We start from the raw sequence: 17,402 nt of genomic DNA on the forward strand, positions 1-17,402 counted from the left end.
CCGCTTGGCCTGTCGGTACCTGTCCACTGCCTCTGGAGTCCTATGAGCCAAAAGAACCCGGTAGGACTCCTTCTTCAGCTTGACGGCATCCCTCACCGCTGGTGTCCACCAGCGGGTTCTAGGATTACCGCCACGACAAGCACCAACTACCTTGCGGCCACAGCTCCGATCAGCCACCTCGACAATAGAGGTGCGGAACATGGTCCACTCGGACTCAATGTCCAGCACCTCCCTCGTGACATGTTCAAAGTTCCTCCGGAGGTGGGAATTGAAACTTTCTCTGACAGGAGACTCTGCCAGACGTTCCCAGCATACCCTCACAATGCGTTTAGGCCTGCCAGGTCTGTCCGGCATCCTCCCCCACCATCGCAGCCAACTCACCACCAGGTGGTGATCGGTAGAAAGCTCCGCCCCTCTCTTTACCCGAGTGTCCAAAACATGAGGCCGCAAATCCGATGACACAACTACAAAGTCGATCATGGAACTGCGGCCTAGGGTGTCCTGGTGCCAGGTGCACATATGGACACCCTTATGTTTGAACATGGTGTTTGTTATGGACAAACTGTGACGAGCACAGAAGTCCAATAACAAAACACCACTCGGGTTCAGATCCGGGCGACCATTCTTCCCAATCACGCCTCTCCAGGTTTCACTGTCGTTACCAACATGAGCGTTGAAGTCCCCCAGTAGAACAAGGGAATCACCCGGGGGAGCACTCTCCAGTACTCCCTCGAGTGTACCCAAAAAGGGTGGGTACTCTGAACTGTTGTTTGGTGCGTAAGCGCAAACAACAGTCAGGACCCGTCCCCCCACCCGAAGGCGGAGGGAGGCTACCCTTTCGTCCACTGGGTTGAACTCCAACGTGCAGGCTTTAAGCCGGGGGGCAACCAGAATTGTCACCCCAGCCCGTCGCCTCTCACTGCCGGCCACGCCAGAGTGAAAGAGAGTCCATCCCCTTTCAAGAGAAGTGGTTCCAGAGCCCTTGCTGTGCGTCGAAGTGAGTCCGACTACATCCAGCCGGAATTTCTCTACTTCGCGCACTAGCTCAGGCTCCTTTCCCCCCAGTGAGGTGACGTTCCACGTCCCAAGAGCGAGCTTATGTAGCCGAGGATCGGACCGCCAAGTGCCCTGCCTTCGGCTTCCGCCCAGCTCACATTGCACCCGACCTCTATGGCCCCTGCTATGGGTGGTGAGCCCATTGGAGGGGGGACCCACGTTGCCTCTTCGGGCTGTGCCCGGCTGGGCCCCATGGGTGCAGGCCCGGCCACCAGGCGCTCGCCATCGTGCCCCACCTCCGGGCCTGGCTCCAGAGGGGGACCCCGGTGACCCGCGTCCGGGCGAGGGAAATCTGGGTCCTTTGTTTTTACTTTTCATAGAGGTTTTCGAGCTGCTCTTTGTCTGGTCCCTCACTTTTTCTTATTGTTTAATATTACCTTTTACACAAATGATGTCACTTGCATACATTTTCACACTTTGTGTCTGTCCCCCCCCCCCCCAAAAGGTTCAGGTGTTCTTATTAATGGAGCAGGAGCTGCTGGCAGATGACGACATATCAAGGTATATTGGTTGCTGATGTCAACTATTTGCAAGTGAAGAGGGGATGACTCTCTGTGGCCCATGAAGACTTATCCTCTGACTTATCTTCTTTGACCATCCATAGGACCTCAGGGCCCTCTGTGGCTGGCTTAGAGACCACCTACTCCGGAGGAAACGGCTTCTCAACCTCCTACAACAGCCAGCGCTGGCTCAACCTCTATTTGTCGGCCTGCAAGCTGCTAGACTTGGCCTTAGCCCTACCGCCTGAAAGCCTGCCCCAGTTCCAGATGTGAGTGCCAGTAAACTTCTCTAATGAGCTTTGCAGACAGGAAAATTGGAAAATGTCGATTAAATGTGCTGAAAACAAAGTTTCGTTGTACTTGTGCAATGACAATAAAGACCTATCCTATCCTATCCTAAAATAGTGAATTGACTAAGGGTAAAATACATTATCGTTATGTGTTTTGGCAGATTTAAACATGCATATCACCTGTTTAAACAATTTTTGCGGCCTTAATACAAATGTTTCAATGTAAAATACCCATACAACAATGACATATTTTCTCATTTAACAATCAGTTCACATTCCCACACCAATGGCTGACACGGTACCTTACCTGCTTGCACAATCAAATTCAGTTGCATGTCTCCATTGATCCCAGGTACCGCTGGGCCTTCATCCCTGAAGCCTCAGACGATTCAGGATTGGAGGTCAGACGTCAGGGGACTCACCAGCGGGAGTTTAAACCCTACGTAGTACGACTAGCCAAGCTGCTGAGAAAACGAGCTAAGGTATGGCATCCTCCCGTGTCTATATAAGCTTGGGCTGGGTGATATATCGAGTTTGTAATAGAATAGAAAGTACTTTATTGATCCCTGGGGGAAATTCAGCACCACAGTTTGCTCACAATAAACAATAATAATGATAAATAATATATGACATATATATATATATATATATATATATATATATATATATACATAATATATGAATAATATAAATATATTCTACATATATTCTACATTGAAGTGCTGTCAAGAAGGAACATATGCATTATACAGTCTGATGGCTGTCGGTATGAAGGACCTCCTGTGTCGTTCCGTGTTACATTTTGGGAGTCTGAGCCTTCCGCTGAATGTGCTCATTCTCTCTACAAGGTCTGAGTGTAGTGGGTGGGAGGTGTTGTCCATAATGGCTAGGAGTTTTGCTAGACTTCTCCTCTCTGACACCACCGCCAGAGAGTCCAGCTCCATTCCCACCACGGTACTGGCCTTCTCTACCAACTTGTCCAGTCTGATAGCGTCCCTCGCTCTAAGATATATCGATATATATATTTAAACAAGATATGAATTAAGAAAATATCATAATATCGATATAATTAATTTCACATTAAAATGACCAAACACCGCTTACTTATGTGTTCCTTGTTCTCCCACCGCTTCCCAGTCCCTCTCAACACTATATGGGCTGCTAATCCCAAGACGTGCTTGCACATATGAGAACATTCATGATTGGTTGGTTGTACACTATGATGAGTCACGATTGGTTGAGATTAGGGCAAAACATTAGGGACAGGCCAATCAGAGGCAAGATTGTCATCGAACCAGGAAGGAAAATCACAACAGACATCCCAAATTATGAGATAGTCGTAGAAGAGAAGAGGGAATGTTCAAGCGGGCGATATATATATTAAAAAACTAGTGGAAGATGGCAGAAGGATTCTTTTATTTAGATTTTTCTTTTAGTGATGTAGACCACATCCAGGAAACCCACAATGCGTCTGTTTGGCCACATTTGGACATATGTATGCGTCTGGATAAAACATTCATTTGAGTTGTTCACCATTTAAGCCCAAATCAAAACTGTTCTCGCATTGCCACGCTGGGCATATTTCGAACAAGAAATGCTGCCAAAAATGTATGGCAAAGTGAAGAAGATCATAGCCGCAGAATTAAGTAAAGTCACTAACTTGGCGCTGACCTGAACCGTACATGTGTGACAGTCCATTACATCATCGACTGGGAAATAAAAAGTGCCTTATTTTTTATCTGGGTTTGATACATTTTATATTATTGGCACAGTTATTTATTTTACATAGAAATATTTTTTTTCTATTTTATTTATGTTATGTAAATACAATTAAAAAAAAAAAAAAAATTCCCATTTGAAATAAATGGTCAATTTTTTCAAACTTACACACTTTTCAACCGATTCAAACCAGTCCAAAGTCAAAATTCTCCTTGCTATTGTTAGACAATTGCTAGCATGCTAACTTTAGCTGGCTAAAAGTAACACCTCAGCTTCATATTTTCTAGTACCTGACACATGCTAACTGTTTGCATGTAAGCTTTTTCGCCAATTTCGCAGGTGTATACAGTGGGGCAAAAAAGTATTTAGTTAGCCACCGATACTGCAAGTTCTCCGACTTAAAATGATGACAGAGGTCTGTAATTTTCATCATAGGTACACTTCATCTGTGAGAGACAGAATGTGGAAAAACAAATCCATGAATTTACATTGTAGGAATCTTAATGAATTTATTTGTAAATTATGGTGGAAAATAAGTATTTGATCAACCATTCAAAGCTCTCACTGATGGAAGGAGGTTTTGGCCCCATTCATTCTTTCCTTAACACGGATCAATTTTCATGTCCCATTACCAGAAAAACAGCCCCAAAGCATGATGTTTCCACCCCCATGCTTCACAGTAGGTAGGGTGTTCTTGGGATGCAACTCAGTATTCTTCTTCCTCCAAACACGACGAGTTGAGTTTATAATAAAATGGATACATGGATGATACAGCAGAGGATTGGGAGAATGTTATGTGGTCAGATGAATCCAAAATAGAACTTTTTGGTTTTTAGTACCCAACGCTATCTGGCTATCATTTCAGTTTGGCTTCGCCTTTTCAGCAGTCACACACAAATTCTACTGAAATTGCAAATTTTAGTTGTTATAACTGATAGCTCTCCTTGTTAAAATTCCCCCCACACAGAAAAATCCTGACGAGGACTGCTCCACCCGAACCCTCTCGTGGGAGCCAGGCCACCTGATGCTAACCCTGTACGTTATCCGCAGCATGGAACAGCTGCTACCCTTCTTCAATCTGCTCAGCCAGGTGTTTAACAGCAAATCCAGTAGCCGCGCCAGTCCCGCCTACACCCACAATCCTGCAGATAGCGCTTTCCCCGGCCACAAGGAGGGCCACAAGCTAGAGAGCCAGAAAGTTTTCTGGAGTCGAGCTCGACAGAACATTGAAGAAATGGTGGAAAAAGACTTTCTTGAAGGTCTTATCAAGACGTGAGAACAAAAGCATTCACACACCCACTGATCAGCACTAGTGACAAACCTCAACTTGTACATCACCATTGGAATACAAATGAGGGAAAATAATTTGTAAAAAATTTTTGTATTTATAATTATTTTACTTTTCAAAAGCTATTTGGTTTTAATTATCTGTATATACTGAAACAGCCTTGATGGTTGACTTTTAATATTTCATGTTAGTCCTGCCGGACCAATGTAATGATGCTGTGCCATTCCATATCGACGTGACTTAATAAAGAAAGGGTCTCACAAGGTTATGTTGCTGTTCTTCCACTTGCAGATGCATGGAGGAGAAAACACAGTTAACCTATTTGGAATCGGTTGCCCACATATGCGGTCTTCTCCAAGGTTTCTCATTGTCACCGATGTCCCACTTGGGTGTGTTTTTCCTTGCCCTTATGTGGGCTCCGTACCGTGGAGGTCATTGTGGCTTGTGCAGCTCTTTGAGACACTTGTGATATAAGGCTATATACATAAACATTGATTGATTGAAAAATTATTTCCGGGCGTGGCACCGCTGCTGCCCACTGCTCCCCTCACCTCCCAGGGGGTGATCAAGGGTGATGGGTCCAATGGAGAGAATAATTTTGCCACATCTAGTATGTGTGTCACAATCATTGGTACTTTAACTTTAACTTAATAAAGCCGACTTTTGACTTTGAAAAGGGTGGAGTGCCATCTCCGGGTTGGGGAGGAGACCCTGCCCCAAGTGGAGGAGTTCAAGTACCTAGGAGTCTTGTTCACGAGTGGGGGAAGAGTGGATCGTGAGATCGACAGGCGGATCGGTGCGGCGTCTTCAGTAATGCGGACGTTGTATCGATCCGTTGTGGTGAAGAAGGAGCTGAACCGGAAGGCAAAGCTCTCAATTTACCGGTCGATCTACGTTCCCATCCTCACCTATGGTCATGAGCTTTGGGTCATGACCAAAAGGATAAGATCACGGGTACAAGCGGCCGAAATGAGTTTCCTCCGCCGTGTGGCGGGGCTCTCCCTTAGAGATAGGGTGAGAAGCTCTGCCATCCGGGAGGAACTCAAAGTAAAGCCGCTGCTCCTCCACATCGAGAGGAGCCAGATGAAGTGGTTTGGGCATCTGGTCAGGATGCCACCCGAACGCCTCCCTAGGGATGTGTTTAGGGCACGTCCAGCTGGTAGGAGGCCACGGGGAAGACCCAGGACACGTTGGGAAGACTACGTCTCCCGGCTGGCCTGGGAACGCCTCGGGATCCCCCGGGAAGAGCTAGACGAAGTGGCTGGAGATAGGGAAGTCTGGGCTTCCCTGCTTAGGCTGCTGCCCCCGCGACCCGACCTCGGATAAGCGGAAGATGATGGATGGATGGATGGATGGTATTTAGTAGCAAGGAATTTTTTACGCCTGGATTTGTTGCACATGTGGCATCTGATGACAGTCCCACGCTGCAAAGCACTGAGCTCCTCACAAATGTTTGTAGAAACAGTCTCCATGCCTAAGTGCTTGATTTTTATACACCTGTGATTAGGACAAATGGGATAGATTGATTGACGACACAAAATTGTCTAGTGTGTGAATGTTGTCTGTCTATCTGTGTTGACCCTACGATTAATCAATCAATCAATCAATGTTTATTTATATAGCCCTCAATCACAAGTGTCTCAAAGGGCTGCACAAACCACAACAACATCCTCGGTAGAGCCCACATAAGGGCAAGGAAAAACTCACCACAGTGGGACGATGATTTGGTGACTTGTCCAGGGTATACACCGCCTTCCGCCCAAATGCAGTTGAGATAGGCTCCAGCACTCCCCGCGACCCCGAAAGGGACAAGCGGTAGTGAATGGATGGATAGATTCTGATCATTTGGATGGGTGGCCAAATACTTTTAGCAATATAGTGTATTTTCCCTACAGTAGGCATTGAGGCTATGGAGTGTATTTTATGTTTGTCTGAGGTCTTCACGGTGGAAGAGGGGTTAGTGCAGGGGTGTCAAACGTGGCCCGCAAACAGGTTTCATCTGGCCCGCAGGATGAGTTTGCCAAGCATAAAAATGAGCCAAAAAATTTTAATGAAAGAAACTGCTGTTCTAAATGTGTCCACTAGATGTCACAGTAGCAATTATTTGTATCTTTGTAGATGATAGATAGATAGATAGATAGTACTTTATTGATGCCTTCAGGAAAATGTAAATTCCGGCAGCAGTGTACAGAGTTGAGACCAACTTAAAAAAAGTAAATAATGGGGGTTTAAATGGAAACAAAATAGAGAAATATTACAATAAGAATAAAAAGTAAAAAGCAACAATGGGAATAAAAATATCACAGTAAAATAAGAATATAACAAAGTAGGCAGTCGTGACCATGTTATGAAAACGTATTGCACTGTTATTGTTTTGCATCCCCTGTCATCCTTGTACCCCCCCGCCCCAGAGAGGAGTTGTACAGTCTATAGGCGTGTGGGACAAATGAGTTTTTGAGTCTATTAGTCCTGCACTTGGGATGAAGCAGTCTAGCATTGAACAGGCTCCTCTGGCTCCTGATAACTGTATGCAGAGGGTGACTAAAGATGATGCTACATATGTAAAAAACAACAACAAAAAGACCCACATGTTAGTACATCAGCCAAGGAAAATGAGCAAACTACATAAATAACATACAGTAATTACATTTTTATATATATATATATTTTTATCTTGATGGATTGACAATGAACACCAATGAGTTGACTGATGAACATTATGACATAGTTTATTCAGAAAGTATAAATAACGACAAATAAAGATAGAGTACTGTTAACCGCAACATGTAAGTGTAAAAAAAATAACATGATTTGTACATTTTCAAAATGTGCTTGTTCTATTTTTAAATAAAGAAAACAATCTGAAGTTGTCTTTATTTTTAACTTATCGTGCCGTGATTTTACCAGTCCGGCCCACTTTGGAGTAGATTTTTCTCCATGTGACCTCCCATCTTAAATGAGTTTGACACCCCTGGGTTAGTGCGTCTGCCTTACAATACAAAGGTCCTGAGTAGTCCTGGGTTCAATCCCGGGCTCGGGATCTTTCTGTGTGGAGTTTGCATGTTCTCCCCGTGAATGCGTGGGTTCCCTCCGGGTATTCCGGCTTCCTCCCACTTCCACTTTACTGGCTGTGCAGCACTTTGGAAACGTTCTTGTTGTTTAAAGGCCTACTGAAACGGGATTTTCTTATTTAAACGGGAATAGCAGGTCCATTCTATGTGTCATACTTGATCATTTCGCGGTAGTGCCATATTTTTGCTGAAAGGATTTAGTAGAGAAAATCGACGATAAAGTTCGCCACTTTTGGTACTTCCGGAAAAAGCCTCTTTTACCGGAAGTCGCAGACGATGACGTCGCAAGTGTGGGGGCTCCTCAGATATCCCCATTGATTTTAATGGGAGCCTCCAACAAAAAGTGCTATTCGGACCGAGAAAATGACAATTTCCCCATTATTTTGAGCGAGGATGAAAGATTTGTGTTTGAGGATATTGATAGCGACGGACTAGAAAAAACAAAAACAAAAAAAAACGCATAGCATTGGGACGTATTCCGATGTTTTTGAACACATTTACTAGGATAATTCTGGGAAATCCCTTATCTTTCTATTGTGTTGCTAGTGTTTTTTTAGTGAGTTTAACCGTACCTGATAGTCGGAAGTGTACGTCCACGGCCGGCCGAGACGGCAGGGGCGTCGCCAGACAGATTTCACTGGGGCACGTGCCCCAGTGTTGATCTGCAGTGGCCCAGTAAAAATTTCACCAATAAAAAAAAAACGCTTCAGAGTTTTAAGTCTACATAACATAGACAACAGTGCACATACTACTTAGTATGGTAATTGATTGCTACTGTATTCACTCCACGTAACAATGAGCACATGGCTAATTAATATGGTAATTTATTCACGTGTGGATGAGACTTCAGTTGAGAGAGAGAGGGGGGGATGCGAATCACTGCGTGAGGTAGTTAATGTTAGCCAACAACAATTTGTTAATTATATTATTTTGATTTGGATTTAACTCAAACTGTAACTCCTAGATGGATATCAGAAAGTTATTCGCCCGCAGCAGGGAAGAAGCAGAGAGGAATGAGAGATGTAAGTGAAGTCCTAGCTAGCTAGGCAACATCATTGTCTTAAGTTGATGCTAAGTTAGCTAACGTTATTCCTTGTATCAAGACAAACATATTCATTTGCTGTACGAGCTGTCGGGGGAATTTCCAATGAACATGAAACATAATGTTGGTTATTGTCTGCTGGTTCTGCATCAATGATGATTTGGAGTAAGCATGTGTGAGTTGAGTGCTTCTCAAATGGTTTATCTTTAGGAAGAAAAACCTTTTTCCATATCATCAAGTCGTGAGCCAAATTTTGAAATCAGTCATGTTTATATCACAGAAAAATAGCACAGTAGACTTGTCTTGTTAATCGGTGTGACTTTGACTAAAATAATCTTGTTTTGTCACCAGAAAAATGGCTACAGCTAAAGCATCTGGTTTTGTTTCCAGAAAAAATAGTAACATTTCTGTATTTGTTTTCCGAAAGATGGCTGAAAATATCGGGTTTTGTTGCCCCATTTAGATTTTTTAAAATATATTTCCATGTCTGTCCTCCAAGTTGTTAGTCGGTTTGCCTTTTGCTAAAATACTCACTAATAGTCACTAGAAAAATGGCTAAAAATATCTAGTTTTGTTGCCACAATTTGATTTTTTTCCTCCCTAAACTTTTTTTTTTCTTGCACATATCCGACTGAAAATGACACACAATCCACTTTTATGTCACGACCCACCAGTTAGGAACCACTGGTCAACTGTATAACAGTTACTGTAATATTTCCATGTCTGTCCAGAGTGATTGACCACTTTGCAAAAATGAAAACGAGACATTACAGTTTACTTCTCAGAAAATGATTCCCTGAACAGACACACAACAGTTGTTCATTTATTTTACTACTGTGGCTTTATTGTTTTGTGTATATTTTATAGTTTTGTGTATCTGAAATAGGATTAGCCTCATTGCCATTAATGGAAATTCAATAATATAAAATAACCAGAGATGTAGGGTGCTTTATTTTTTGTTTTACTTTTGTAGATGTTAAATTTGCAGATAATTACTGCAATATATATTTCAAAAAGATTCATTGCTCCTCCTTTTTGCTTTTACCAGTAGCAGTTTAGAAGTCTGGAGTAAAAAAAGTGCACAAGTAGGTCAAATGCATTAGTTATTTCAGGTGGTTAATCAAAGATCCATACAACATAATCTGATATGATTTCATAGTTTAAAGCACTATTTATGTATTTTTTATGATAAATAAGTGCTAAAAATGTTTTGCTTGTGTGCTTTGCACGCTCACATGAATTATTTGTGCCCCAGTGCAGTATTAGGTCTAGTGACGGCCCTGGTCGACGGCAGCTGTAGGAGGGAGCCACAAGCTCAGATGATATCCGGTAAGTGGCGACTTTTTAACCACAATTTCTCACGAAACCTGCTGGTTGACATTCCGTCTTGATCCATGTCTGCTTGACCGCGCTCTGATCATAGTAAATTTTCAGCTACGGGAATTTTAAACAAGGATCACCGTGTGTTTGTGTGGCTAAAGGCTAAAGCTTCCCCACCTCCATCTTTCTACTGTGACTTCTCCATTATTAATTGAACAAATTGCAAAATATTCAGCAGTTGGTACAAAATGCGGCTGCTAGACTTTTGACAAGAACAAGAAAAGTTTGATCACATTACGCCTGTACTGGCTCACCTGCACTGGCTTCCTGTGCACTTAAGATGTGACTTTAAGGTTTTACTACTTACGTATAAAATACTACACGGTCTAGCTCCAGCCTATCTTGCCGATTGTATTGTACCATATGTCCCGGCAAGAAATCTGCGTTCAAAAGACTCCAGCTTATTAGTGATTCCTAGAGCCCAAAAAAAGTCTGCGGGCTATAGAGCGTTTTCCGTTCGGGCTCCAGTACTCTGGAATGCCCTCCCGGTAACAGTTCGAGATGCTACCTCAGTAGAAGCATTTAAGTGTCACCTTAAAACTCATTTGTATACTCTAGCTTTAAATAGACCTCCTTTTTAGACCAGTTGATCTGCCGCTTCTTTTCTTTCTCCTATGTCCCCCTCCCTTGTGGAGGGGGTCCGGTCCGATAACCATGGATGAAGTACTGGCTGTCCAGAGTCGAGACCCAGGATGGACCGCTCGTCGGGACCCAGGATGGACCGCTCGCCTGTATCGATTGGGACATCTCTACGCTGCTGACCCGCCACGCTTGAGATGGTCTCCTGTGGACGGGACTCTCGCTTCTGTCTTGGATCCGCTTTGAACTGAACTCTCGCGGCTGTGTTGGAGCCACTATGGATTGAACTTTCACAGTATCATGTTGGACCCGCTCGACATCCATTGCTTTAGGTTCCCTAGAGGGGGGGGTTGGCCCACAATCTGAGGTCCTCTCCAAGGTTTCTTATAGTCAGCATTGTCACTGGCGTCCCACTGGATGTGAATTCTCCCTGCCCACTGGGTGTGAGTTTTCCTTGCCCTTTTGTGGGTTCTTCCGAGGATGTTGTAGTCGTAATGATTTGTGCAGTCCTTTGAGACATTTGTGATTTGGGGCTATATAACTAAACATTGATTGATTGATTGATTGAACACAGATGTCCAAAATACCGTGTAAATATTTCGTTAAAGCAGATGACATTTAGCTGTGTGTGTGTGCGTAGCGCTCACACTTCCTAAAACCCTGTGACGTCACGCGTACACGTCATCATTACACAACGTTTTCAAGACAAAACTCCCGGGAAATTTAAAATTGTAATTTAGTAAACTAAAAAAGCCGTATTGGCATGTGTTGCAATGATAATATTTCATCCATCCATCCATCCATCCATTTTCTACCGCTTATTCCCTTTTGGGGTCGCGGGGGGCGCTGGCGCCTATTTATGTGTGTGTGTGTGTGTGTGTGTGTGTATTTGTGTGTATATTTGTGTATATGTATGTATATATATGTGTGTGTGTGTGTGTGTGTGTGTGTGTGTGTGTGTGTATTTGTGTGTATATTTGTGTATATGTATGTATATATGTGTGTGTGTCTGTATATATTTATATGTGTATATCCATCCATCCATCCATTTACTACCGCTTATTCCCTTTCGGGGTCGCGGGGGGCGCTGGCGCCTATCTCAGCTACAATCGGGCGGAAGGCAGGGTACACCCTGGACAAGTCGCCACCTCATCCCAGGGCCAACACAGATAGACAGACAACATTCACACTCACATTCACACACTAGGGCCAATTTAGTGTTGCCAATCAACCTATCCCCAGGTGCATGTCTTTGGAGGTGGGAGGAAGCCGGAGTACCCGGAGGGAACCCACGCATTCACAAGGAGAACATGCAAACTCCACACAGAAAGATCCCGAGCCTGGATTTGAACCCAGGACTGCAGGAACTTCGTATTGTGAGGCAGACGCCCTCTGCCACCGTGAAGCCCGATATAATATTTGATCATTGATGTATAAACTATCAGACTGCATGGTGGGTAGTAGTGGGATTCAGTAGGCCTTTAAATGTGCTATATAAATAAAGTGGATTGAATTGGATTGGCGATTTGTCCAGGGTGTACTCCGCCTTCCGCCCGATTGTAGCTGAGATAGGCACCAGCGCCCCCCCGCGACCCCAAAGGGAAGAAGCGGTAGGAAATGGATGGATGGATGGATGGAAGTTTGTTTGAATTGGGGGGTAAAAAAAACATGAGCCAAATGTGAATATCCAGTGGCTGCCTGTGAGGGCTGCGTGTATCAGCACCACGGACAGAGATAAAAGCTCCACGACTGCCGAGGGATACCCACTATGACCTTCATGTGACAACCAGCCTGCTTGTCGAACAGCTTCATTAACCCCTCAACCGCCTCCTCGCCATCCTCCTCTCGCGAGAACACAACGCGGCCGCTGGGTTGGCGCCGCGCCGTCACGTGACCCGCGCGGAAGGGCGGGGCCAGTCGACAAATGGATTGAATCATTTTAATTTAATACAAGAAAAAGAAGAAGAAGAAGAAAAAAAAGGAGACGTGAACCGACGACTCGGCGGTGTGTGAAGCGTGCTGGTCAGTGGGGAGGGGGGGTCGCCGCGCACAGGAAGCGTCTTGGGGAGGAGGAGGAAGCGGAAAAAAAAAAGCGGACGTTCATCTTCTTGAACGAGGACCCGTCAGAAAGGCTGCGAGGATTAAGCAGGAAAGACGGCGAGGTGGGGAGGGGGAGAACATCTTGAAGGTGATTCTCCACTTTGCCTGCTTGAATATTGTGTTGGGACTGATTCCCACGCTTCCACTATTGTTACGTAATCAAATGTGTGTGTTTATAGCTTCGAAGGGCAACAGCTGGGATTACCACCGAGAGGCTGCTCTTCGTGTTCGGCGTGGAGGTGTGTGTGTGTGTGGGGTGGGTGGGGGGGTAGGACCACATTGAACGCTCCGTTGGTGTGGCTGGACTCCGCTTAAAGAGGAGAAGATGTCGGGTCAGACGCTGACGGACCGCATCGCCGCGGCCCAGTACGGCCTGACTGGATCCGAGGTGTCCCGAGCTGTCTGTAAATCCACCACTCATGAACAAACGGCCCCAAAGAAAAAACACCTGGAATGTAAGTATGTATTATCTATCTATCTATCTATCTATCTATCTATCTATCTATCTATCTATCTATCTATCTATCTATCTATCTATCTATCTATCTATCTATCTGTCCATCCATCATGTCCATTTAGGCCGTTGTGGCCTCCGCCTTGCAGCCTACCGTATTCCCTTGAATTGCCGCCGGGGCGCTATTCAATTCAAAACTTATTCTCACTCCTGCGCTTACCTGAGGCATGCGGTAAAAGTAAGCATGCGCCAATTTGGGGCTGGTCGGTATATCGATATACACCGGGAGTCGGCAACCTTTACCACTGAAAGAGCCATTTTGACCCGTTTCACAAAATAAAAGAAGCAATGGGAGCCGCAACTGTTCTCCCGAATATCTGCTGGCGGTCACCCAGGTAACAATGATAAGGGCGTGCCATGAAGCCATTGCCTTAGACCAGGGGCGCTCACACTTTTTCTGCCGGCGAGCTACTTTTCAATTGACCAAGTCGAGGAGATCTACCTCAGTCCTATTTATAATTTATATTTATTTATTTATGAAAGAGACATTTTTGTTAACAAGTTAAATAAATGATAAATGGGTTGTACTTGTATAGCGCTTTTCTACCTTCAAGGTACTCAAAGCGCTTTGACACTACTTCCACATTTACCCATTCACACACACATTCACACACTGATGGAGGGAGCTGCCATGCAAGGCGCCAACCAGCACCCATCAGGAGCAAGGGTGAAGTGTCTTGCTCAGGACACAACGGACGTGACGAGGTTGGTTCTAGGTGGGATTTGAACCAGTAACCCTCGGGTTGCGCACGGCCACTCTTCCACTGCCCCACGCCGTCCTGGTGTTTAATGATAATACAAGCATGTTTAACACACATAGATTCCTTTCTTTAATGAAGACAAGAATATAAGTTGGTGTATTGATTCTGATGACTTGCATTGATTGGAATTAGACAGTGGTGCTGATAACGTCCGCATTTTCAAATGGAGGAAAAAAAAGTCCTCCTTTCTGTCCAATACCACATGAAAGTGGTTGGATTTGGCATCTCATTTGTCCAACTTGCATACTCGTTTTTAAACACTTTGTTATGAGAGTAGCATATGTGTGTGGCCCTTTAATGTCTGGCAGCAGGTGAGTGACGTCAGTGAGTGTGCGGGTGGGCAAGCAAGTGAGAAAGCGGTCGCTGAGGGCGGGGGAGAAATACATTGGCATCAAACTCCGTAGCTTGCTAGCTTGTGCACGCTAGCTTTCTGAGACTCTTATTTTGTTAGCACAGGCAGGATGAAACAGGTCTTTTATGGTGAAGACAGGAACTGTGCTGTCGGTCTTTAGAGTTTTGACAGTAGGTACGGAGTCTCTAGAAATAAAATGTGTTTCTCTGCGTCCGCCCTGTTAATGATTTTTTTCTTAATAATGAGCTCGCAGCAGCCAGCGTCATCTCACAAGATCCTCGGGTGCCGAGAATGTCAAACAACTAACGAAAGTGAAGTCTTGGTATGATTGATGACTGCTCATTTTTATGTCTATTTTTAATGCCTGGCTTGAGATCGACTGACACACCCTCCGAGATCGACCAGTCGATCGCGATCGACGTAATGGGCACCCCTGCCTTAAACGCCTTTTACAACATGTACAAATTGCTTGCCAGTCCAGCAACATGTTGTATGTGGTGGCTTCCGCAGATACACGTACACGACTGCAAGGCATACTGGGTGATACAGGTTACACTGAAGGTTGTGATATAAACAACTTTAACACTCTTACTAATATCCACCACACTGTGAACCCACACCAAACAAGAATGACAAACACATTTCGGGAGAACATCCTCACAGTAACACAACAAATACCCAGAATCCTTTGCATCCATGACTCATCTTGACTATATTATACACATATTATACACCCCGCTAGCACCAGACCCCACTTCCGTGCGTCGGTTGAGGTGGTCGGGGTTGGGGCCGCAGTGGTGTAAAATATAGTCAGGAATAGTCATTGATGCAAAGGATTCTGGGTATTTGTTGTGTTGCGTTTATGTTGTGTTACTGTGAGGATGTTCTCCCAAAATGTGTTTGTCATTCTTGTTTGGTGTGGGTTCACAGTGTGGTGCATATTAGTAAGAGTTTTAAAGTTGTTTATATCACAACCTTCAGTGTAACCTGTATCCCCCAGTATGCCTTGCAATCTCGTACATGTGACGATAGAAGCAGCGAAATGCATGCGTCCGGTTGGCACGCGGATAGCATTGCGTGAAAGGCAGGCGTAATGATATGTTGTAGAGGACGTTAAAAGTAAAGTCATCACGGCACGCCCTCAATTTTGCAGTCCGAGTGAATATCTGAGAACGTTGGCCCCGGGTGATGTCCGGGAGAGGCACCGATATCCGGAATCCCCTGTAACAATCTGGGGGGTCGGCAATTATGCAGCTGAGTCGCATCAGAATTGTCAAAGAGTCGCATGCGGGTCCGGAGCCGCGGGTTGCCGACCCCTGATATACAGTACACAATATATTGCGGGTTTGTCTCTGTGCGATATAGAAAATGACTATCGTAATATTCGAGTATACGTTCTCACGCAGGACTTTTAGCTTCAGGCGTACACTTCAGGCTCTTCTCACTCTTACCTGTCTCTCCTTCTCGCAGACAGGCAGGCGCACATTCTTACATATATCACAAACTGTCACACCACACATCACATACACGCCCTCGCAGGGCAGAGAGGTAGCGGCGTGGCTAACGTTAGCTGCTAACGTAGCCGTACGAGAGGAAGATGGTGCGGATCTGGTAACAAATGAAGGTAGACTTAATTCCCAATAAAAACAACAGGGTTTCCATCGTCTGGCGGTGGTTCGGCATCAAGTGGGAATATGTCGAACAGACAACCGTAATTTGTCAAGTGTGGGGGGGGGAAAGCGTTTATATAAAAAGTAGCATTACTGCTAATATGTAGCATCATTTGTAAAGTCACTCGCTAGAGAATGAAGAATGACTTGAATGTTTGTGCCATTGCTTAATAACTTTAATAAATACACTTTTGGGCAATTGACTTAGTTGTGATTTCCCTCTCTGCATGAAAGTTTAAAAGTAGCATATATTAATGCAGTATGAAGAAGAATGTTTAAATGTAGACACATAGAATCATCATACTGCTGTGATTATATGCATCAAGTGTTCATTCAAGGCCAAGGCAAAATATTGTAATATAAATATCGTATATCGCGATATGGCCTAAAAATATTGCGATATTAAAAAAAGGCAATATCGCCCAGCCCTACGCTAATTATTTTAAAACCTCTTCTCACTCCGGCACTTACCAAAGGCATGCAGTAAAAAATTGAGTGTAATGTAAGGATACCATCATAAAAAGCACATTTAATTAAAAAAAACTTTATTATGGTCTTACCTTTACTTATAAATATAGTCCATGCCAGCTCCTTCTGATCAAGAGCATCAATAAGTTGTTAATATAAGTCTTCCTTATCTTTCTTCGGTTTTAAAAGTCTCTCTGTCTCGATGGAGATCTTCCTTTATTACCTCCTCCAGCACATATCTCAATTCACTTCTTCTGCAGCCGAGTAGTCGCAAGAAGGATCACTAGCGCCCTCTACCAGCAGGAGGCGGGAGTCATTTAAAGACTAATATTTGACAGACGCAGCTACGGTATTGTGACAGTCTCAAGCCGTCGTCTTTTGGGTTCCCACGACCACCAAGGAAGAACATGGCTTGAGCAGTTTGACTTTGTTTGTTTTTTAATAAAACCTCAGTCCAGATCGCTCTTCCGCTCCTCCTCTCCGCTCGCTCGCCGTCTCCTCGCCACCATCTTGGGCCGGGATCTAGCGTGCCCTGCCTGTCTGTCGGACCGTCGGCTCCACATGTATATTAATAAAACATAGCTGCTTGCTGTTCTTTTTAGCATACCGGTA

At 44.5% G+C, this 17,402-nt stretch overlaps 2 protein-coding genes across 10 annotated transcripts in view; both read left to right on the forward strand.

Moving 5' to 3' along the window:
* Positions 1–5,116, forward strand: part of dop1a (DOP1 leucine zipper like protein A) — a 56,399-nt gene extending 51,283 nt beyond the window's left edge. For all 3 annotated transcript variants that reach the window (XM_061916417.1, XM_061916419.1, XM_061916418.1), the window contains 4 exons: positions 1,502–1,557; positions 1,661–1,825; positions 2,199–2,328; positions 4,533–5,116. In XM_061916417.1, the coding sequence (XP_061772401.1) occupies positions 1,502–1,557; positions 1,661–1,825; positions 2,199–2,328; positions 4,533–4,841 (660 nt within the window). In that variant the 3' untranslated portion in view covers positions 4,842–5,116. The remainder of the gene's footprint in view (positions 1–1,501; positions 1,558–1,660; positions 1,826–2,198; positions 2,329–4,532) is intronic.
* Positions 5,117–12,889: 7,773 nt separating this feature from the next.
* snap91a (synaptosome associated protein 91a) overlaps positions 12,890–17,402 on the forward strand; it is an 85,295-nt gene continuing 80,782 nt past the window's right edge. For 5 of the 7 annotated variants that reach the window (XM_061916420.1, XM_061916424.1, XM_061916425.1 and 2 more), the window contains exons 1-2: positions 12,891–13,113; positions 13,205–13,480. In XM_061916420.1, the coding sequence (XP_061772404.1) occupies positions 13,351–13,480 (130 nt within the window). In that variant the 5' untranslated portion in view covers positions 12,891–13,113; positions 13,205–13,350. Of the gene's footprint in view, positions 13,114–13,204; positions 13,481–17,402 lie in introns of all 7 variants that reach the window. The other 2 variants (XM_061916422.1, XM_061916427.1) reach the window with 2 other exon arrangements.

Source organism: Nerophis ophidion, linkage group LG11 (genome assembly GCF_033978795.1).
Source record: "Nerophis ophidion isolate RoL-2023_Sa linkage group LG11, RoL_Noph_v1.0, whole genome shotgun sequence".
NCBI lineage: Eukaryota > Metazoa > Chordata > Actinopteri > Syngnathiformes > Syngnathidae > Nerophis > Nerophis ophidion.